This window comes from Apus apus, chromosome 2 (genome assembly GCF_020740795.1).
Source record: "Apus apus isolate bApuApu2 chromosome 2, bApuApu2.pri.cur, whole genome shotgun sequence".
In the NCBI taxonomy this organism is placed as follows: domain Eukaryota; kingdom Metazoa; phylum Chordata; class Aves; order Apodiformes; family Apodidae; genus Apus; species Apus apus.
Genome location: NC_067283.1, coordinates 134272648 through 134296656, shown reverse-complemented (window position 1 = coordinate 134296656; position 24009 = coordinate 134272648). Strand labels below are relative to the sequence as shown.

General features: G+C 41.5%; 2 protein-coding genes across 2 annotated transcripts in view; both read left to right on the top strand.

The window, feature by feature from the left end:
• Positions 1-24009, top strand: part of RIDA (reactive intermediate imine deaminase A homolog) — a 959578-nt gene that overhangs the window by 876096 nt on the left and 59473 nt on the right. The gene's annotated exons all lie outside the window — the stretch shown is intronic.
• NIPAL2 (NIPA like domain containing 2) overlaps positions 1-24009 on the top strand; it is a 49729-nt gene that overhangs the window by 20523 nt on the left and 5197 nt on the right. The window contains exons 4-7 of the mRNA XM_051610293.1: positions 9165-9224; positions 11203-11324; positions 18747-18843; positions 23061-23196. Of these exons, the coding sequence (XP_051466253.1) occupies positions 9165-9224; positions 11203-11324; positions 18747-18843; positions 23061-23196 (415 nt within the window). The remainder of the gene's footprint in view (positions 1-9164; positions 9225-11202; positions 11325-18746; positions 18844-23060; positions 23197-24009) is intronic.

The following is a 24009-nucleotide window of genomic DNA, read 5'->3' as shown; positions in this document are numbered from 1 at the left end:
ACTGTCAAACTGTTTCAGAATTTGGGAGAATGAGATATAAAGGCACTGAGTTTCACCATCACAGAAAAGATTGCTCAAAGAAAGGAATGAGATATTACCTGAAGTGAAAACGTAAATTAACATATCATAGTGGAATTTTGGTGACATTAGTTATATTTTTAACAATTGCAGACATTTCCAGGTGTCTCTGAACATAAGGAGACATTGACCAATCTAATTTGTTGCCCAAACTTGACAAAATGCAAATATAAAAAACTAGAAAGAAGAAATTAAAAGCAGTGGAAAGGGGAAAAGGTCCATTGGTTATTAAACTGCTACAAAGAAGAGGTCACATTTAGGGTCCCATTTTTGTTTTGACAGTTTGCTTCTTTACCTTTGCAATATGGAAAGAAATGTTGTGTCTGTTTTCCTCCATTCTCCATTTCTCCTTACTTATAACCAATACCAATAAAACATTTTCTTAACTTTTATATCTTACCAAAATTCTCATACACATTTTTTTTTTTAATAAACTGACCCAAAATGCTTATCCTGGAAGACCCCATAAGGCATTTTAATATCTTATTTTCCATTCTCATATATCAGCTGACAGTATTCATTTCATAGCCCAAACAATAGAGGTATCTGAAATTTTATTTAGTCTAGCAAACATTCCCTTAAGGAAAAGAAAGTAAAAATGGTGCAGACAGCCAATTACAACAATAACTTCCCAGTAACACTTCTTACCACTAGATATTTTCCTGTCTTCTGCAATTAGAGCCAGAGAGCCAGTGCATCCTTGAAATTTTAGAAGAGTTTGTCATTTAGAGTAATGACAAACTGACTGAAGACACAGGTACATCGTCTGCTATCACCTGGGCTAAGGATAGTTTAGGCAGCAGGTCTTCCAGTGTAAAAGATCAAGAGATATTTTTCTTATTAAATTGTGACCTATTTTAGGTGGTGGAGGATGGACTTTGTACAGTCCAGTCAGCAGTTGTTTTGAGGTATTGTTGAATGTGTGTCCTTTCGTACATTCAGTCTTAAAATGAAGAAATGAAGCACTTAATAACAAACTCCAGATGTATATCTGACCTTATGTCCACCCACCCTTCTTTTTTTCCAAATGTCTTGTCAGCACATCCTACATGGTAATAGCTTGCTCTCACTGACACTTGGTGCTCAGCACCTATGGTGTAATAGGAGGAAATGTGCTTTGCAGTGTGTACAGTCATCTAGAGGACTCCCTGAAGGTCTCCGTCATTCATGATCTGCATGGAAAGTGTCTTTTGCTTGGGAACCAAGATTTTGAAGGAGGATAAGGCTCCAGAATTGTGTCTCTGCCCAGATCAAATTTAAGCTGTACCCATCATGTATCTTCAGACCTCTGAGGCAGGAGGCATTCTGGGTCTTAAAATAGATGGAGCCAACATCTATTGTCCTCTGCCACCACAATTAACTGCATCCAACTGAATTTTGCACTTAACCCAGTACCAGTTAAATAGTGAAAAGTTTATGCCTCATTCTGTTGAGCTGGGTGCTTCTGATGGCTTTTTTGGAAAGAATTCAGCACCACAGACCATGAACTGGCATGACACCAGTGGATATTTTTTTCTTGAAATTAAGCTACAAAGACTATATTTTCCTTCTTACACAGTGGAATTATTTCTGTGTGTGGTTGCAGTGATGCAAGCTCTACATCTGTTCAGGGCTTTAAATAGTCTGAGAAGACAGCAGTTGTTTTCTTCAAGAAGAGAAGTTGGTAAATTTTTCATTTAAAAATGGAGGAGTCATACATGTTTGATGTGATAATTAAAAAGCTTTTTATACTTAAAAATTAAAAATCATGTTTTACATGTAGCTTGGGTTATTTTAGGCTGCTGTGGTTTTTAGTTCATTGTCTTGTTGTCGCCTGCAGAAATAACTTGTGTGAGGTGGGAATGAGGAGAAGCCAGTGCTATCAGAAATTGTTTCTTCTGCAGTTTTCTTCATTCTGTAGAGAGTTGTTTTACACTTAACTCACTTAGACTGTCATTGTTGAGAGAACCTTACGTTTTTATGTGCTCTTTTTAAATAGCTGCGGGGCAAGAAATTGCTGTAGGCTTTGGAAATTTATATCCCTAATGGTGCTTTAGGAAAAAGGTTCTCAGATAGTCTCATAGAAATGGAGTTCTCCCACTTACTGTAAGTTAACATCTTTGTGGCCCAAGAACTTGGGATTTTGAGAACTCTGTTACTTATGAGAACTGGGACACATTTACCAGGCTACTATTTAAAATACTTTATTTGTACTTGTCTAGAAGATGCAACAAAAGGATTTTCAGGGTTCTTCCTCTTGTCTCCAGTGTGTATGTCCTATGATCTAGTTTCCAGAATTAAGTTCACCTTAATGGTCTCTCTTTTGAGCAATTCCTCCAATATTTGGCTAGCTCATTTATTAGGATATTGGCATGAAAGATGGGGAAAAATGTTTCATGTTTTGTCTACCACTTTTCTAGTACGAACACTTAATGTTAGAAATGTTACATGCTCAGTGTGCAGGCTAGCTATCAAGAAGTCATGCAGCAACTGACTAAATTCTGTAATGTCTTACTTTGCATTCAGTGCACCATTAATATCTATCATATAAAGTAAGAATAGGTTTGAGTAGTCAGTTAACTGTGATACATTTGTTCCCAGATGTCTTGGGCAGTCTCGCTGTTTAACTGGCTATGCATACAGGTACTCTTTAAGTTTCTCCAAATTTTTGTTAATCCGCTCTGACACAGGGCTCTGGCCCTGAAGGAGACCCAGGTCCCACCAGGTATCAATGCATCCGTTCTCCTCATACCTGAAACGTCTCCCCTGTCTACTTCAAAGTGGTTCACAGTAGGTCAGCAGACTGGTTTTCCTGGAGTTCCTGCCTTCCCATTGAGCAAGACAGTATATGAGATGTAGGCAGGACAAGGTGGAGGAGGTTTTAAGCCAATAGTCTTGGGGCAGGGGATTCTCAGTCATGAATTGTCTATATGCAGATTCCACCATGGAGACAGTGCTACAAGCACACAAAACCAGCTGTGATTTATCTATGATTTATCACACCTGCAGAGTGCACATGGACCTGCTTGTCTTTGTGCTTTAGAGCACGTGGGCATTAGAGACAGTCTGTGCTTCCTGTCCTTCTGTCCTCTCCAGTAGCCCTTTGTATGGCAGAGAGATATTTTAATCTGCTACAAGGAGCTCCTTTCTCCAAACCAGCTCCTTTCATTTTGAATGTGCTTAATAAAAATGCTTGGACACTTTTAAAAATAATTTTTTTTCACACCATCCTTCAGCTAAAACACATTCCTCTCATGACCAGCAACCTCATCAGTTCAGCTTTTTGTTCTTATCCCACTCTGAGTGTGCAGTCTCTGGATTCACTGTGGAAATACTGATACTTGCCCCAGAAGAGCAGCTCCCCATTCTCTGCTACCTTAACCTCCTGCTTATTTGAACTGCAGTGATCAAGTATCCTACTTGCTTTATCATCTCTCCATATCATAGAATCATAGTATGGTTTGAGTAGGAAGAGATCATCTAGATGCAACCTCCCAGGGACACCTCCAGGTCCATCACTATATCAGATTGCTCAGAGCTCCATACATAACCTGGCCTTGAACACTTCCAGGGTGGGGGCATTCACAACCTCTCTGGGCAACCTGTTCCAGTGTCTCACCACCCTCACACTAAAGAATTTCTTCCTAATATGTAATCTAAATCTGCCCTCTTCCAGTTTTAATCCATTGCCCCTTGTCATCTCACTACAAGCCCCTGTAAAAAGTCCCTCCCCAGCTTTTCTGTAGGCCCCCTTCAGCTACTTCAGATCCTCCTGTCTGTGTGGCATACTGAAATAGCTTAAATTTGGGATTGGATTAAACCACCTCGAAGTGCTTCTGCACTGGGATAGTCCTGAATCTCTTCAGTTTGGGAGGTAGATTGAGGGTTTATTAAAAAAGCATACTTCAATTTCACATCTTAAAATGTGACCAGCAGCAACTGCATCCTGACAGCTTGAGCACTGCTCAACAGGTTTAGGTGCAAAATCAACTGGGTGAGCTTAAATTGCTTCATTCGATGGAGACAAGAGTCTTCAGTTGCATAAACCAGTGTAAAAACTTGGTTCCAAAGTGAAATGTTTCTCTTGTTGCACCAACTGGGAGAGGTGCAAACATTAATCTTTGGATCATAGCTAGTACTCCTCCCTTGGTACTTCATCCAGACCACCTGTGAAATAGGTACAAAAGTATTCTGTAAAATTAGTGGTTTTAAATGCCTTTACCTGACTAAATCACTTAAGCTTAATGGAACAAATATTTGAGGCAAATATTAATTTTGTGGTTTTACTGGAAAACTGTTGGACAAGGCAGAAGCAGCAAAAGCAGTCTGTATGTTTAAGAGGAGAGTACTAATCTATTTAAAATAATACATAAAGCTCATCTAAGAACTGAAAAGAGGAAAAGGAAGGATATACTAATATTTAAAGTTACCAACATTTACAAAAATAATTATTTAGTGTAAGACCTGACAATAAAAATAGAGGTAAAAAGATGAGGTTCATAAATACCCTCAGTACCAGGAAAGCAACATAATAATGTAATATAGTTATTTTTATATAGTTTTGAGTAGGAAGAATAGGTGCTGGACACTCCTTCCTTTGAGACTTTTAAGGGTAGATTGGACAAAATGCAGGAAATACACTCTACAGAGAAGTATCTATATTCTGTCTTAAACTTCTGTTGTATAATATGCATTTCTTAAAGAAACAAACAACAAACAATCCTAACTGCAGCGTTCATGTCTAGGAGGCAGAGGAGTTGTTTTGTGAGGTGGATTCTCACCATTCAGTGTCTGCCAGTCACAGGACCCACATACCACAGTACTCTTTATTTCTGTTTGTGCTAGAGAAAACCTACACATGGAGATAATTGCACAGTAGCACTCTCCTAGGAGAATGAGCATCTGACTAAGCTACAGGTAGCACCATTGCAGCCCTCTCTTAAGGCACTTAAATGCATATAAGGCAGAAAATTGACATCTTCTAAAATTTTTTTCAATTTAAATTGAAATTCATGTGCTGCAGGGAAGATATATTTATTCAGTATTGCAAATATGTGTTTGTTCAATAATCAATACAAAACAGACTGTTTTGTGCTGGTGTATGAGAAGACAAGGTTGTTTTGACGTAACAGTTAAGCTCCTGAACAAACTCTTTTTTCCCCATTTTCTACCCTATAGTTTTTATTTATCATGATTTTGATGTCGTGCCATCATACTTTTTCATTTGAAATGCTGACTGTGTTCCCAGATTGAAGACTTTCATGAGCCTTCGGAAAGGCTCTGTCATATAGACACAGATATTTTACAACACCTATTGACTTCTCAGTTTGTGGATATTAATATAAGTATGATGCAATAAAGGCATGAAATGACCTCCAGGATTTCATTAGAATGTGTTTGTTCTATAATGTTCCACTCTTAACCGATCATCTCCTAGATTTTCTGTGCCTCTTTTGACTTAGCAGGCTATCTGCTAGTGGGAGTAGGATCTGTGCCCAGTTTTTAAAGTTCTACCATAATAATTAGTTTAAAAGCTACAAATGTTCTGATTCACCCCAAAGAATACAAGTCTTCTCAGACAACCAAGGCTGAAGTCTTTACTCCAATGACTTACAAGCTGACAATATGGGCTTAGAGCTGTGCGTGCGTCATGTTGCTAAAACCAGTGGTTCAAAAGCAGTGAGGCTTCAGAACTATGATAAATTGCTTGTTTTGCTGCCAAACTGCTGCCAGCTTATACTTTGACATGATTTTTTGTCTGCATTTCTGTATTGTATTCTATTGCTGACAAATTAAAAAAAAAAAAATTCAGAGACTATTCCTCCCTCTGACACAGATCTCAGTCTCTCTAACTGTCTGTAGCTTTTTAAAAAAACATGCAAACAAATGAACAGTTGCAAAGACACAGCAATTGCTCAAGCTCCTCAGTCTGTTCATCCACAGAGTTGAACATAATGCTCAGGGCTTTATTTCCCACATCAGCATAATGGTGTAGGAGGATGAGGCATACAGCTTCTGTGACAGAGGTGGAACAAGAGGACCCTGGTGTGGGAAAGGGAAAATTTGGGCAGGGTAGTATTATGAAGTTAGACTCATGCTGTAGTGATGGGTGAAATCACGGTGAAAGGGAAGCCGGTTAGGAGGAAAGCACAAAGGTGTAACATTGCTGGTGTTGAGGAGGAGAAGTGGGAAGACAGAAGAGACCTGGCCTGTGATGTAATGGATGATGGGGAGAAATGGAGCACAGGAGTTTTGGCAAGACTTCTTTTTAGGAACAGAATCTGGGGCACAATAAGGGCTATAATTCATTTATGTAGGGGGCTTAGCTGTGCCCTCTGGATGTCCACTTACTCTTCTGCCAATGGTTCACAAAGTCCTAGAATAACTCAGATTGGAGGGGACTGCAGGAGGTCCCTAACCCAACCTCCTGCTCACAGCAGGTTAAGGTTGAAGGCCACCAGGCAAAGAGGAAATGGTGGGGAAATGTGCTGGCCATCTAGTATATTGTCTCTACACTGCGTTTTCTGGAGGAGTTAATATCTTATGTGGCTAAATGCACCTGATACTGTGAGCTGGAGCTCAAATGAGTTAAGTAAGGGGGCAGAGCAGCTGTGAGGGCTATGCATTTCTCACTGGGCTCCTGGGGTGCATGTCAGTGCCTGCTGTTTGTCTTGCTGGCCAGGGAAAGTTGAAAAGCCATCAGAAGGCAAAGCAAATAAAGGCCAGCCCCCACTCCTGGGGCTCACAGGCTTCCTTCATACCCGTCCTCCTCTGGCCCCTCATTTCTAGTGAGCCACTGTCTGCATCAAGACAATCTGCCCTTGGTTTCTTTAATTTAACCTGGTTCAAACTCACCCTGCAAATTGAAGAACATAAAAGACTATTTAAAAGTCAAACATAAGGAGCTTATAACCCCCCAAAATTACAAAATTTTTAAAAACATTAAATATTGTGTTAGGCTGTGTGTAATAACAAGGCACTCTCTTGACTGTGCTACCCTGACTTGCTTAACATTCAGCTCTGAAAGTAATGGCTAGAATTTATCAGGCTGCTGATTGGACATGTATGTCCTCTGGCATCTCCTCAGGTTTGTGTAACTGTTCTCTGCTTCTTTGCGTAGATTTACCCCATTTGCTTTTCTTCTTGACTAGAATGCATATGAAGTGTTGGTGGCTTATCCACAGGGACAGCTGTCTTCCATGTTCACAGTCTCTCCTGGGTCTCACTCTCTTGACCTTTGTGTTGCACCTTCTCTCCTACTTCAGATTTTGCTCCAATCCCAGGTGACCTAATATATGTTCTTAAAACCTCTCCCATTTTTAGATTCCTCTACATATCGCACATCATAAAGAACATTAATTACACAGACTTTCTGTTGAGCTTTTGTGCATTACCAGCTATCTCTGGAGAGTTTGCCACGTTTGAATGCATTATTAAAGCGGATGACAGGCTGAGTGACAAGTTTCATTATCTGGATGCATTCCAGTGCCTCCCTGTGCCCACTGCCAGCCTCCAAGACTGTGAATTCCCCAAGCTGCAATTTTTAATTTCCTAGGCAGTAAAATTTTGAGCATCAATCCTTTCACTCCAATTGGATGACAACACTGGATTGGAACCCTAAGTTGTATTTACTAGATCTCCACTGAATGCAGAAAGACCAGACAAGGGGTTACTAAAAAAAAAAAAATCACTTAGGCAGCAGTTCATTAAACAACAGGTCTTTGCTGTTACTGAGGCTGCCTAGGTGGGTGGGATGAGGTGGGGGGTTGGGGAGAACTATGACAGCAGGGAGACAGCAGTAATTAATTCCTGCTCTATCTTGTGTTGCTTTCCACTTCTTTCCTGGTTTTTGTCCTCTCTCTTTTCTAAGCCTAGGTAGCTCTTTTATTACCCATGTTGCCTGGATACCAGTGTCTCTTCTCCAGCAAAGTTGTCACTGAAACATTGAATAAAGAAAATCATGTCAGGCAACTTACTTTCAGTGAGACATTTTCAGCTGAAGATTCTTTTATTGCACTTACTCGTTTGCATAGATCTGCATCACTCTTCATGTCATTTACATTTATGGCTCCTGCTATATCTGATTTTCTCCTGACTGGATAACACAGACATGATGATGAATTCCAGTTCTCTTTTTAATTCTTGGTATGAACCTCTCTAGGTTTATCTAGAGTACATCTACTAGCTAACTGCAAATTAAATTTTCCATCAGAACAATAGAGATAATGAGGCAAAGATGGTTGGAAAAAGGTTGAACTGTTATTTTAAGAATAAACCAAGAATTTCACGCTGCAGGCAGGAACAGATCTCTCACAACAGCATCCTGTGATTTAGGTTCAGTGTGCCCCTTCACTGTCCCTCCTAGGCAGAGTCTTTCTTTGAAGTTTCTAAAATAACAACTTTACCAATGCACCTCTCCCAAAGGTCTTTCCTCATGTTTTTCACAGGAGCTATTCAGCCTCTTCTGCGTCTCCTTGGAGGTAGATGCCCTTACGTTGTGTACTGAAATAGAACCATCTCTCACAGATGCCCAACAGTCTAATTCAGCTAAAGTCCAAGCCCCTTCCACCCTGTCTAGCACATGTCCACACTGAGTTGCTTACCAGAAACCCTGGCCTGATCACTACTGCTGCTCACCCACCACCCACTGCTGCCCTTCCAGGAGGGGCAGGCCTAGGAGCTGGCACAAGGGAGATGCAAGAGCTGGACAAGGGAAACAGTTGTCCAGGCAACAGGAAGTAATTTCCAGAGCAAGTCCACATGGTGAGCTGGTAGCAAAATAGGGTGTGGAACGGTAAGGCTGACCAGTGTCCAGATTTTCTGACACTTCCACATTTGACTGAATCAGAGCAGTTTAAGCAGCATCTGTGTGGGAGCTGGGAAGAGTATTTCATCCCCTCATCCATGTAAGAGCCTGCTGATTATGTTTAAAATCTTAGAAAAACTGAGGGCTGGTTGGTTGCCGGCATGGATTCCTGGCTGGTTATGTCACAGTGTGGTGCAACAGCCATGAGATATATTTATACGTGGCCCAGGGCAGCTTTTTCATTTCTATAGCACGGGATATTCTATTGAATATAAAAAATTTCTTTATATATCTGTTCCAGGTAGTGCATTTATTTCTGTCTTATTCCTAAAGAAGACCATGAGGGCTGCTGATATATTGGGTAAGTCAGCATTTGCTGATATGGACACGTGTGTCACCATATGCTTAGCAAGCAGCAACTCTTCTGCAGCCCCCCACCCTCACACTCCCACTTGCCTGAGCAAGTGTTTCAAGGCAGATACTTTCAAAATTGGGAAGAAGTGACAAAAAGAGAGAGAATCTTCAATGCATGTGAAAAAGACTGCATTCCTGAATCCTCTGCTTTTCTAAACATAACTCATTCCTTATGTGCCCTTATTGTTTACATTTATTTTCATTGTCTATGCCTCTGAGGTTGTGTTTAGCATTATGAGTACAACACTATTTTAATAAAAGCAATGAAGCTATTGAATTATTAATTCAAATATAAGGAATAGATTTTGTGCATAGATATTGTACAAAAATTCAAGTTTAAATTAAAAGTGACAGCTTCCCTTTTGGTATTCATGTTATCACTTCAAAGAACAAATAATCATGTTGTCCATGTTTTGTTAGGAAACATGGTCTTCACTGTAAAAGCATATCAACATTTTGTCTGTGTCCAAGATTATTTTGCATATCAAAACTGCCCTGCTTCAATACATCAGTAGTGAGATACAAGCATGTTTCTGGGCTTGGGCTTCACACAAGCTATCTCAGCTGGGCCAGTGCACCTGATGTTGCTACAGGGCACCTGGTATTTCTGCAGGGTTCCTAGCATCTAGGCATGATAGTCCATACTATAATGACAACACCCCAGCTGTTCTCATGAATGCTTTGGAGAGATCTGTTTATTATTGTTCCAGGAATACTATATAATATTTATTTAGGTTTGGGATCCAAGTTTGCCAGCTCAGCTGCTACATTCAGAATTCCCCCCTCCCTTGACTGATCATGTTTCCCTTATGGCCTTAGACATCATGTGTTGCTTTAACTAGTGTTCAGCACTGATTTATTTTATTTCTGTGAGTTTAACTTTGCAAGAAGGATTTAACAATGTTGCTACATTCCATAGGAATGAGCTGTATGATGGGAAATATAGTGATGTTTTTGCAAGCACATAAATATAGAACAGTTCTATTTTCCAAAGGAACCATGTGTGATAACGGTGCCAGCGAAGTCCTCCGGATATGCTTTGTTTTGTATTCCTGAGCCTTGTATTACACACTGATTTATAGGTTTGCCAAGAATTTTTAAGATTACTTGAAAAAAAACACTGATTAGCTAATATCTTCCTTAATCCAATGCAGTTTATAAGCTCAGGATCAGCTTACTTCTACCTCGATACCTCAGTGAACATCTGTGTTTGACAGCTGGCTGTCCACAAGGCAGAACTTCCAGGTTTTTATTAAAAGCACAATAATGCAAGTTCGACCTTGAAAAGGGGCCCTGGCAACCTAATGGCTCAACAGTCTTTTGCAAATCCACCTTTTATAAAACAGTTTGTAGTTCTGCAGCTACAACAGGGAGTGGCCACAATGTTGGCTTCGTCACAGCTTCATATAAGCACTGGAGTGGAACTTATCTGTCATGCTTAATGTTTCCAGGGCAGGTCCATAACTGGTGCAGATCTCTGTGCCCACTCTGACTTCGGGAGCATTGTGATTATTTTCACCGGTTAATGATCTAGCAGTCTGCCTCAGTAAGCAATTTGTCCTTTCAGTTTAGGGTAAGTTTGTGTGACCTGCTTGTGCCTGTGAGAAATACAAAGGATCGATTCTCCTTTGTCATGCACTTGGTATTAGAATTGAGAATATTTAAAATGGTGCTGCTGAGTTGAGACCCTAATTCATGAGGCTTTACTGACAGCTTTTTTCATATTTTTAAAATCCTTTGAGTCTTTAATAAAAATTGCACGAGATAATGCCACAAATGCAAGGCAATCCGAGTACCTAAGCCCAGATCTGATTAAACGGACTTACATTTTCTTCTAGAAACTATTTCCAAGTCAGCTGCAGAGCAAGGATGACCATGATTAACAAATATTGTACTACCACAATAATGTGTCCTTTTCTTTAAAGGAGGAACACTGACAGTAACGGGGACATACTTATTGGTGACATTTGCTCCATACATATCCCAAGAGCTCACAGCAAGACAGGTACAGAATTACTTAGTGAGCTGGCCTTTTTTGGTATATTCGGTGAGTATCTGGATCACACTACTCCCTAAATTACAAAATCTGGGGTTCTTGGGCTTTTTGCAGCATTATGAACTAGTGGAAGAAAAAATACATTAAGATTGTGTCATTTTCACAGGAGAGAGAGCAGGTCTCTGGGTCATCACACCAGTGCCCAAGCTGAAAATGGAGGTTGGACTCAATGATCTTCAGAGGTCCCTTCCAACCCCTAATATTCTGTGATTCTGTGAAAATATACTGAACCAAAAGATGTCTTTTGAACTATGTACCAGGGAAAAAGTCCCAGTTGTGCAGGATTAACAAGAATGGAAAGATTTTGGGGTTTAGTGGGCTTGAGAGAAAACCTAAATATTGGCACTGCTATGTTTGTGTTCATGCTACACGGTTGGCATGTACCTCTAAGTTACAGTGCTTTTTCTGGAATATGATAGACTTGTGCTATAAAAAATCAGGCTCTGTATGCTCTTGGTCCTGCTTTTTCTCTTTCACTCTGTTTTATCCCCATGTTGCTAAGCCCAGCCGAAAGGAGCTTTGTGTGGAGTTGAGATGTGGAGAGGTGACCTGCTTCACTGTCACTCAGGTTAATATGAACCTGTGTTTGAATTCAAATACAAAAAACATTGTTTTGATTCAAGTGTCTATACAAACTTCAAATGCCATATGTCATCTTTGATGTACTTAATAAGCATGAGAAACAAGACCAGAGTGAGTAGGAGGAATTTCTCTCTCTTTTTTCCTCTGAAATGCTGAAAAGTTGTTTCTGCAGCTGAATGTAAAAGATGCAATATAGGAGCTTCAGAAGCAGCTACTTTTTTCCCAGTGGCTTAGATTATTAGTGTTCAGGCTTTTCTCAGTAGGAAGCTCAGCTGAAAAGCTGCTGAGTAGACAGTTTAAGGACCTCAATATTTAATCCAACCTGCAGACTTTAAATACATCTAACTGTCCATGAGACTACTGATTAAGCAGAAAGTACATGCAACCACAAACAATGTTGATCCTCTTACTCAATTCATTGTGCATTTTAGAAGCTCCTGAAAGATGGTGATACAGCTCAGTGGAAGAAATAAATTATCATTAAAACACATACTTTCAATCAGGCAGTGGAGAGGCTTTTGAAGGCAATGCCCAAGAGTTTTGGGCTACTCGCTAAGGGTAGCTTCAGCCTCAACGAAAGCTTCAGCAAATCCATGTAACCAGCAGAGGGAGAGGGACTTCAGGGTAGGATATAGAGCAAGGGACTTGGTGATTCCTGGAGGACCCTTTCTCTTTCCTACTGAATATCCCTCTCTACCATGAAATTCTGCCTGTAGAAGTTAAAACAGCCTGGCATTTTAGACTTCTTCTATATTCTTCTGTATTCTTCTAGACTTTTTTTCCCCTCCTCTCTCCTTTCTCTGCCTCATACAGTATCAAAATCTGCATGTACAGAATGGGTTGCAGGCAAGGATGGGGCAAATACACAGCAAATCTTGTTGACTCAACAACATATCAAGCTTTATTTGTTCCTTCTGCACCCTGGATTCATCTGTCTGAGCTTCCTCTGATCAAAGAGGAGGCAGGAGTACAAAGCTTCACAAGAGACTCTGAGATACCAGCCTGATTATCCTGGGATGCTGCTGGAAGTTAAGCAAACCCTGCTGTAAACATTCTCTTTGGGAATTCTCTCAGGGAACTAGCTCTTTATAATTGTTTATAAAATGCTTAGCACAGGCTGCCAAGACATAAAAAAGGGCAGCAGAAGCCTCAGAATTTCCAGCATATGTATATAGCAAGGAGGCAGTATGGCAGGACAGTAGTACAATGCAGTCCAATAATTTTTCTAAAAGTAGCCCCAAAGTGTGATCTGATGAGAAATATAAAGCCCCAGTGGTACAAAATGTTCTTTGTAGGCAATAAACCATCCCCATGTAGCACTCCACTGGCATGAGAGGAGTTCTGCAGAAATAGCTTCTCGTTCCCACATGAGGCAACTTTGAGTCACCTTTTGAGACTTTGCAGTAGCATAATCATGTCTGAGCAAGCATTACTATCCTAGCTGGTTGGAGTTTTTTTCTCTTTTGCTGATGTGCACTTTGAGTGACTACAGAAGATATCTATTATAGATGAAGCTCTCAGGTTTCCCTAAAGAGAAGCGTAGTGCGTAATCGGTTATTAATATTTAATCTTGGTAGAATCAGGTTCAAAGCATTTATGCTTCTCCTTCAAAGTGCCTAGAAGACCCTACTGGTTCATTGGTCCCTACATTACTGTATATCCCAGAAAAACAGCTAAGACATACAATATGGTATTTTGTTCTGGTGCCTTCTGGTAATGCTTAGAAACATGGAAGACATCATGATTATTAAAAAATGTTGATGAGATGTGGACTTGGGAAGACTTCAGTAAAGATTAGTTATAGTAGCAAAAATGATTGTAAGCAGGTCAAGTTCCTTCAAACAGAGTATGTGAAGGTGATACAATCTATGCACTTCTCATTCCTGCACTTTGTATTTAATGCTACCACAGCTATCAGTTACAAGGGCAAACACCATTTTGGGTAATTCTCAGTAGACTATCATGGGCAACAGCTGGGGCACCCGAGGGGGGTCCCTACTTGCATGAGGTCCTGTTAGGAGACATGCAGTCTGCTTGCAGCATGACTCTGTGTGATGGTCTCTCCCTTGTCTTGTGATTAAGTGACCTGTTGATGGGTCACCAAGCAGCAGAGAACTATGGAAGAATAGTTTTGCAGCTGGGCAGCATGAGGTGAGAACTAATTGTTTGAATTTCATGCTCAGTGTGTGAGACTCGACAGAGCTGTGTAAACTTAACAGCCCTGAAAAGCAAACATGAGATTCCCCACAGGTTCTGCCACAGGACTGCCATCTCTGGCCCTACACTGCTGCTGCTCTTGATGCTTCCCCAGGAAGCAGAAGCAGCCAAGCACACACACCTTTGCACCCCTTCAGAGCTGCCATCAAGGACTCTTTTATGTCCTTTTGATGGCTTTGCTTGGCTATTTCCTTTCAGAAGTGAGTCTTCTTGGTGGGTTTGTTTGCTTTCAAACATGAGGAAATCACAGTGGAGCTTTATGGTAGCTTTAGCAAGAGAAGAGCTGATGTAACAGTGACTTGGCTCAGTCAAGGTCGCTGGTGCTCGGCACTACCTGACACTTTGGGGGTCAGAGTGAGGTGGAGAATGGAGCTGGAACACCAGAAGTGGTGTGATGGAGCAGTTTGAGCCAGTAACTATCCCTAGGCTTATTTTTGCATTATTGTTCTTTCATAATTTGAAAGCTAAGTGATGGGGCAGATGATGATGTTTCCCTGTATTGGCATCGTGATCAAAGTTGTCTAGGGGATATAAAATGAATCAATGCCTGAGGTGCAGTTGGCTGCCTACAGTAGGGTTGTCTCATGGGTTTCTGCACATTCTGTAGCAACTAGTCCAAGGGTCTGGGAGAGGTGATGGATGCTCAGTTTTGCACTGAGGGAGAAAGCAGATCTCACAGTGCTGTGTCACTTGGTGCCATAACCCCATCCCAGTCACCCCAGCCTGTGTGCCAGCCTGAACTGCCATGCCATGGATGAGGATACCTGGGACATCTCTGGGACTTCTTTCTTAGCCTGGGTACCTTTTCATGTGGGTAATATTTATTTAGCACAGCTTTCTTCTGTTATCAATTGCTTACTGTCAAAATAGCAACTGAAGCTATTTGGAGGCTGTTGTAGCTGCAGCCTAATGATGCGATATTCCCCTCAGGCCCTAAGATGTGTTTGCCAGGGTCATGACAAGTGAACCTGCTACCTTTACTTCTCCTCTCAAGTTCCCTCAAAACCCTGTTGTAGTTTTCCACGGGGAGGCCAAGATGAACTCACATGCCTGCAGATCTTGACATGATGTGATCATGAGATGATTGAGTTTTTGATCCTTGGAGAAACAAGGAGAGGGGTTAGTAAAACTGCCACCTTAGACTTCCGGAGGGCAAACTTTGACCTGCTCAGAAGACTGATTGACAGAGCCCCTTGGGAGGCTGCCTTGAACGATAAAGGAGTCCAGGAAGGCTGGACATACTTCAAGAAAGAAGTTTTAAAGGCACAGGAGCAGGCTGTCCCCGTGTGCCAAAAAAACAGTAAGTGGGGTAGGAGACCAGCCTGGCTAAATAGGGACCTTGGGCTGGACCTTAGGAACAAAAGGAGAGTCTATGACCTTTGGAAGAGGAGACAGGTCACTCATGAAGTCTATAAAGATGAAGTGAACCTATGCAGGGTGAAAATTAGGAGACCCAAAGCACAGCTAGAGCTCAAACTAGCTACAGCTGTTAGAGATGATAAAAAATGTCTCTATAAGTTCATTAACAGCAAAAGGAGGATTAGGGAAAACCTCCACCCTTTGGATGCAAAGGAAATCTTAGTAACAAAAGATGAGGAAAAGGCTAAGGTGCTCAATACCTACTTTGCCTCAGCCTTTAGCAGTGGAACTAGCTGTTCCGTGGATATCCAGCCACATGAGCTAGGAGACAGGAAGGAGATGCAGAATGAAGTCATCACAATTAAAGAGGAAGTGGTCAGAGACCTACTGCACCATTTAGACACACACGAGTCTATGGGACCAGATGGGCTACATCCAAGGGTGCTGAAAGAGTTGTCAGATGTGATTGCCAGGCCACTTTCCATTATTTACCTGAAGTCCTGGCTAACTGGGGAGGTCCCAATGGACTAGAGGGTAGTAAATGTAACACCCACCTATAAAAAAGGCAGAAAGGAGAATCTGGGAAACTATAAACCTGTCAGTCTGACCTCAGTACCAGGGAAGGTCATGGAGCAGATCATCTTGAGTGTCATTAGGAGACGTATAGAGGATAACCAGGGGATCAGGCCCAGTCAGCATGGGTTTATGAAAGGCAGGTCCTTCCTGACTAACCTGGTCTCCTTTTATGACCTGATGACCCAACTATGGGACAAGGGAAAGTCTGTGGATATTGTATATCTGGACCTCCAAAAAGCATTTGACACGGTTCCCCATAGAACTCTCATAAAAAACCTGGCTGCTCATGGGCTGGATGAGCACAGGATCTGTTGGATCAAGCACTGGCTGGACAGTCGGGCCCAGAGAGTGGTGGTCAATGGAGTCAAATCCAGCTGGGGCCAGTCACAAGTGGTGTTCCTCAGGGCTCAGTGTTGGGACTGTTTCTGTTTAACATCTTTATTGATGATCTCAATAAGGACATAGAGTGTGTTATCAGTAAGTTTGCAGATGACACCAACCTAAGTGGGAGTGTTGATCTGCATGAGGACAGGGAGGCTCTGCAGAGAGACTTGGATAGATTGGATTGTTGGGCTGATGTTCATGGTCTGGGCTTCAACAAGGCCAAGTGCTGGGTCCTGCACTTGGGCCACAACAATCCCAGGTACAGGCTTGGGGAAGTGTGGCTGGAAAGTGTCTGGCAGAAAAGGACCTGGGGGTTCTCATTGACAAGCGGCTGAATATGAGCCAGCAGTGTGCCCAGGTGGCCAAGAAAGCCAATGGCATCCTGGCTTGTCTTAGAAAGAGTGTGACCAGCAGAAGGAGAGATGTGATTGTCCCCCTGTCCTCAGCACTGTTGAGGCCACACCTGGCGTCTTGCGTCCAGTTTTGGGCACCTCAATTCAAGAGAGATATCGAGGTGCTGGAGCGAGTACAGAGGAGGGCAAGGAAGCTGGTGAAGGACCTAGAGAATCAGCCTTATGAAGAATGCTTGAAGGAGCTGGGAATGTTTAGTTTGAGAAAGAGGAGGCTGAGGGGGGACCTCATCAGTCTCTACAACTACCTGAAAGGTCATGCTTCATTATACTCAACACATTGTAAAAACATAACAAAACAAAACCAAACAAAACCAAAAACAAACTCCACTTTGTTTTTTGGGGTTTTTTTTAAATATTGTGATAAATATTTGACAGTTTTTAAAAAGGCAGTGTCAAAGTTGCAATTGTCTCTCAATTGTCTTTGGGAACAAGGGACCAGTGTGAAGGTAAATTAAAAATTAATTAAAGCATAATTGTGTTCTGTTAATATTTTTGAATGCTCCTAAAATGGGAGAGGTGTGAGTGAGGAAGGGAATTTTAGTAACTTGATGTAGCTGATGACAGTTTTCCTGCTGCAGTCTCTCCAAAATGAGAAATCAGCCGCCTTGCCCTGTATAACCACTGCTCAGTCGCTTCTTCAGAAGTTTCACCAGTGCAACACCCAGGTCCTTCCAAGTCTAGTGCTGCCTTATGGCAACTGCTGATCAAAGAGCAGAGTGGCAGTATAAAATATTACATTGGTGGTGAAATGAAGGAGATAGGCATGAGATTTTTCTATTACTTGTTTTGCTAGTAAAAAATTACTATAACAAGATTCATTAATGATGACAATCTCATTTCCTGTCGTATTTCCTCCAGTTGATTGCTTTCCAACATCCACAAATTAACTGCTCTTTCTTTATGCTGACCCTAAGGCTACCAGGCTTCTGAGCCCCTCTCAGTGCAGAAGTCCATCTTCCCTGTTATCATAAGTCTTCTGGGCTTCACAAAAGCCTTTTGGCTCTTGCACTTATTCTCTTTAGGCATAGAAGGGTATTTGAACAGCGTGAGTAGGATGAAGAATACCCATGCTTTTGAGATGGCAAAAGGCAAGAGTTTCCAGGGGAATCTGCAAAGAGACCCACTAACAGCAAGTCAGCAAATTTAAGTGTCTTTTATTTAGCTGTCAGATGTTATTGAAGGAGCAAGTGTGGACCATGCGCAGTGTAGGTAAAGCTGCTTCAACAACTGCAGATGTCCTGCAGTGTGGTCTGCTAGTGTGTCATTGAGCTTTTCAAGGTAAGCTCCTGACAGGTACTTGTGATTTGAGAACCACCACACAAAATAAGTTTCCTCCTTGTGATGTGTGGCAGAAAGTTTGAGTAAGAAGATGGTGTTTAGGGGGAATTTTTTTAGTAGGACTGGGGAGTAGGACAAACAGGGTAGAAAAAGTAAGTTGACATGTCACAAAGAGGGATGCTAGGAATACCACAGTTAGAAGAAGAGACTTCTGTTCCTTGAGATAAGTGCTTTACTCAATAGGAATTGTAAACAGTTTCTGTAATCATTATTACCAATAAACATGGCTGTCTTTGCTGTCAAATTAATGAAGTCTTCTCAGTTCTGCCAGTGACAAAATATAGCTAGAAGTGCAAAAAGAAAAAAATAAAGAAATAAGAAATGCTCAAAGTTTAACTTCTGCTGTATCAGGAAAGATGAATGATGATTGTTTGATAGTTCAGTCAACTGGCAATAAGGTTAGATTTTAGCAGAAGATGCTTAATAAAATACTTCTCCTTTGAACTGTTAGAGCAGATAAAGTGGATGTGACATCTCAAAGATTTTGAATGAAGCATTTATTACAGAGTTTCACACCTTTAACTTTCTTCCCTTTTATTTTCAGATCTTAGAAATTATAATATTCTGCATTCTCCTCTATTTTTACAAAAGAAAAGCTGTGAAGCACATCGTGATTTTGTTAATGATGGTAGCACTACTGGGTAAGAATGTATTATTCACTTTAATGTTTCTGTCTGTTACTTGATAATTCCTTGTCACTCAGTCTCCGCAGCTAGTTCAGAGTAGGGCCATTTCAAAGCAGAGTGCTTTAAAACACTTCACATGATTCTTACTGTGGTCCCTTTTTGAAGAGAAAAGCTGATTATGAAGCATAGTTTCTGTGCATATTGCTGGGACTATTTCTTTTTACAGATTTCCTGAAATTAGTATGCTGTGTGCAATGGTATTTCTGAATCTTTTAAAAAATAACACTTCAGCTGTAGATGCTGGGAAAGTGGACTGTTTGAAACCTTGTTTTGGGGAGCAGGCTAACTGTGAAAAGCAGTTATTTAAAACAGAGCAGCTTAAGACCTTGCCAGCACTCTGTAAGCAAATGCAGTGATGTACTGTGACTGTAAAGGGACTTCTATTTGAATGATCTATGCCTCTTTGTGTATGTAACATTTCTTACTTTACCACCTTTCTAGAAGCATAACAAGAAGCCAGTGAGCCACAGCAGCTTGCCTTCTGATTAACGTGGCCACACTCAATACGCGGGGAAACAAAGGAGATCATTTCATTAGGCAGCTTTCAGTAAAGTTAAACGTTATTCAGTTTTGAAAACTGCCAGGAGAATATCTCTAAAGCTCTACTGCTTGCTGGCATATATTAAGGATTTGTCACCATCCCATGTCTTCTACTGTCCTTGTCACTTCTCTGTGAAACCCTGATAGGACACCACATTTCTTTGGTTGCAGTGAAAGGTGCTTGAACTGTGCCATTGAGGTCAGTGGTTATATTTTCACTGAGTTTGGTGAGTGCATGTATCAGTCTGTGAGAACTTATAAAGCACATTGCTAATACAGCTGGTCATGAGACTTTGCCAGTTACACAATCTGGATTTAACTGAATGTGAAAAACCCTCACAGATTTATTAACTGCCTTCCTTCAGATTTCTGACTGAAAAGCTCAGACTTGCAGATCAACTTTTAGGGGATAGTATTCCCATTTAAGTTTCTCAGGGCTAGGAACAGTGCAGTCTCACTCTGCACAAGCCTTGAGGGATTTCCATGCTGTCTGCATGAGGCAGAGATGGAAGAGCCCCAAAAGCCTTAGGTCTCGCTGTTTGACTGCTCTTTAGATGGGAGGAGTGACGTGTGTGTCCAGCCATCTCTTAGCAACTCGCATAGAGCCTGGGAGCTTTAGCAGAGATTGCCTGATCTGCTTCATGGCTTCCAAACCTGCCATGAGGAGCATGAAGCACTGCATGATCCTGGGTGATGAGCAGGTCTAGCCTTCTTGTTGCATACCTGAAGATCTCCAGATGGGATTCTGCACTTGGCTGCTGCAGTTCTGGACAGAACCATCACAATGGCTGCCCCAAGCAGGGTCAACACATGATACCTGGGCTGTTTGGCCACGTAGCCCCACATGCTTATTTTGCTGTGGAGTCTGCCAGCCTTGATGCCACCAGTGCCAAAGGGACACATGGAGGCTGCAAACCTGTGCCCCATCAGGCACTAACTGCAGTTTGGTGGTCAGGCTGCAATCAACCAAAGTAACAATTTCAGCTGCTGGCTGCTGAGGTTTTGTTGAGCATATGCAGCTTCAGGAAAAATGTGTCATTATTTCTGCTCTGTTAAAAAAGACACAAACAAATCCTGATTCACAGGAACTCTTGAAATACTTACATTACCCTCGAGAAGAAAACTCAGAACTGTGGCTGGCTCTGGTTCCTGCAGCCATTCTGGTGCCTGGCAGTCCTCACAAAGCTGCACTTAGACCCTTCTGCTTGGTCTCCAGCCTTTTTACTGAGCAAAGTGGTGGGGGGTGCTGGGAGAGGGCCCAGCAGCTCTGCTCCCACCTGTCTGACACACGCACTGCCTAGGAGGGCCTTGGCTGTGGGAGGGGAGGGCAAGCCTTGAGGTCACTGGGCAGAAAATCTTTAGAAGAAGGAGATGTTTGCCTTTTCTCATATCTGCACAGGTACATTCCTAGTGAAGGGTTCGTACAGATGTAAATTAAATGTAGAAAGGTTTATTTAAAACTAAGGTAGCCTTTGTGCTTCTCTGGACATGAGAGCTATTTCCATTAAGAAGAAAATACAAAGGTTATTGTAAAATCTGCAAACATTTTGCTTAGTGCAACACTGCAAGTTCATTTGGTGAGAATTATCTTACTTAATGTATATACTGGGAGTTATCATAAGTTTTTTGGGAAATACTTTGGATTAAAGTGGGATTTCTGACTTTCCTGCGCTGACAGCTGGAAAGTGACATAATTTGTCACACTAGTCTTTGGGGGATGGAGAGGGGTTCATTCTATCAGAGATAAGAAAAGCATTTCCTAGATTTTGAAACTTATTCCAGGGCTACTTTAAGTAAAAAGATCATTCCACTTTTTAAAAAAAACCAAATCAACCAACTAGCTGACCAAAAAAATCAACAACGCCCAACAACATATTTTCTGGTTTGTTAAAATTATAGGGGATGGAAACTGCCCTTTCATCAGAAAAATTTTTTCAGCAATCTTTACCCTTAGTTAGACAATTCATACTACGAATTTTAACTTGTAAGTGTTCTTTTAAAATAATAACTCCCCCATGTTAGAGTGCAAATTTCAATTGCTATGTGGGCTGCTTCTTGGGGCTAAAGTGTATTTTTGTTTTTATCATACTGTTAGCACCACTGCAGGCCAGGATTTGACCTCCTCTGCTCACTTTTGCTGTTGTGTTTGTCAAACTGTTCCACCTATTTACATTACAGAGCAACAACTGAAGTACTGGGGAAAGGTTGTCATGAAAACAGTGAATCTCATGACAGTGAACAGGATCATCACAAGATGTATGCAACTCTTAAACTCCCCTTGCACTTTTGGACTTGCTATAAGAAAAATGTTTGCAATCAAAACCACAGACCTGAATTTGTTCTTCTTCCCCCACCATTTCTCCCAGCCCTTGGCCTGAACTTTCTGCACAGTGCAGCTCCTCTTGCCAATCTGAATTTTGCAGTTAAACAAGGATGAATCAGACCACTGAAATACAAAACTCCTCAGCTCTGAAGAGGCTGGAACTGGATTCCAGCTGGGGGACAGTGCTCTGGACAATTAATTACCTTTCTCCAAAGGTCATCTCTGCACCCTGACTCTTATAATTTTTAGTTTATTTTGAATTTGTTACATTTTATTTGCAGTAATCACAGCCTACTTGGGTAAGCTTCAACAAACCAAGAGTGCACTCCAAAAGGAAATCTGAAGTAACTCTTAGCTGAACCATCAGCCTCTTTTCTGTAAGATGTGTATTGCAAGACTTCTCTGAACTAGCGGTATCTATCAAAATCATTGGCTGCTGCCTGAGATTTGTTTGTGGTGATGCAATGACAGTGACTAAATGGATTGAAAACACACTGCTGGAATGTTGTGGGGTAAATCCAGCAAATGGTCTGAAGAGCCTGACCCCTGATATGAAATGCAGACCCCTGTGTTGGTTGTCTGCTCTCTATAACATAACCTGTGGGGTGAGTTAGGTGCTTCTTGATGAGACCCCGGAAGGCAATTTTGGCCAGCTTTGCCCAGCTATGGCCAGCTCCCATCACAGCAGAGAAATCCTGAGGCTGAGGAGTTATTTTAGGCTGCCAGTGTCACATGCAGGCTGCTATTAGGAGCTATCCCTGTTGCTTTGAACAGATAACGAAGCGTCTCAGACCTCTCCTGAATAATGCAACATGGGCTCCAAATTAGCAGCTGGAGCTAAATAAAGTATGTCTGGAAGATATGGGAGCTGTTGTAGCACGTCTGACTGGTAGTCCAATGTTTAGGACATATACCTAGCTGTAGGAGATGGATCCAGTTCTTTCCTCTACCTGAGCTCAGCCTCTCTTGTGCAGACACAGTCTTACATTGAAAGATTTTATCTGACTCTAACCTCAGCTACCCTAGTGAAAGCAGGGAAACTTTGGGTAGATGCAGGGCTGCAGACCTCAGTGCTACAAGAACTTAAAACAGAAGGCACCCATGGAGTTAAGGCCACTCTGAGTTTAGGCAGCAGCCTAGTAAGTGTTTGTAAAATTACATGCTTGGTTTTAGCTGCCCAAACCCTACCTCAGTGTCTCTTCAGGTGATCAGCTCTGTGGGTCTCACATGGCACCTTGTCCTCCCTCTCTGATGCTCTGAGGCTACTGCTGTGAATCCTGCCCTGCTAACCTCTCCCTTTCCCTTTCAGCATCACTGACTGTCATTGCTGTAAAGGCTGTGGCCAGCATGATAACACTCTCTGCAAAGGGGAAAATGCAGCTAACTTATCCTGTTTTCTATATCATGATTGTTTTAATGGCAACTTCTTGTGCTTTCCAAGTCAAGTAAGTGAGATTCTCTTTATCTCCTAACCTTTGTATCCATTTATCTGTCAGTTTTATTTGGTGCCTATATTGACTCCAGGTAGGTTGCACTTAAAGGCAATAAATTCCTGGTAGAGCCTGGACAGATGCATGATCATCTAAAGCTGATTATATTGTTTATTTAAGCTTTATTTCTCAGTTTGCAATTGATTCATTATACAGATACTACCTCCTCTCATTATCACCTTATGCAAGGTCTTCCCAAATTCAGGTCTCATTTTGGCACAGGTTTTAAACTCATTAAATGAAAATTACGTTTATGTAAATTTTTTTGTTCCTTTTAGAAACCTTCATTGATTGATAATCAAAGGGCCATGTTTGCCCTCATTATGCATCTCTTGTCCCTACCTTATGTTATTTGTCAGACCAAAGAAGAGAGTTTACCCCAACTTTCTCCCTTTCTCTGTTAAATCTGATACCCTGTAAGTCTGTACCTTTTTAGGAAATAGTTAACTTTTAGTGTGCAGGGGACATCAGAGTTTTCCTCTGGCCTGTTAAGTGATTGTTTTATGCTGCCTGCCCCTAGATTGCTGGGGGTGGCAGGATGGTAAAATACAGCTTGCAGTTGAACAGAGTCCATTCCCTTTATGCTTGTGCTGATAGCATCATTCAGTAATCTCATCTAGACTGTTCCAGTGCAAGCCTGAGTGTTTACTTGCATGATTATTTTCTGGTAGAAGAGCCAACCCAGCTTTCTCATGGCAGAACATACCATTCCCATGTGGATTCAGAAAGTCCATGCGTTATTATGCAGTGACTCTCCATGGCTGATTC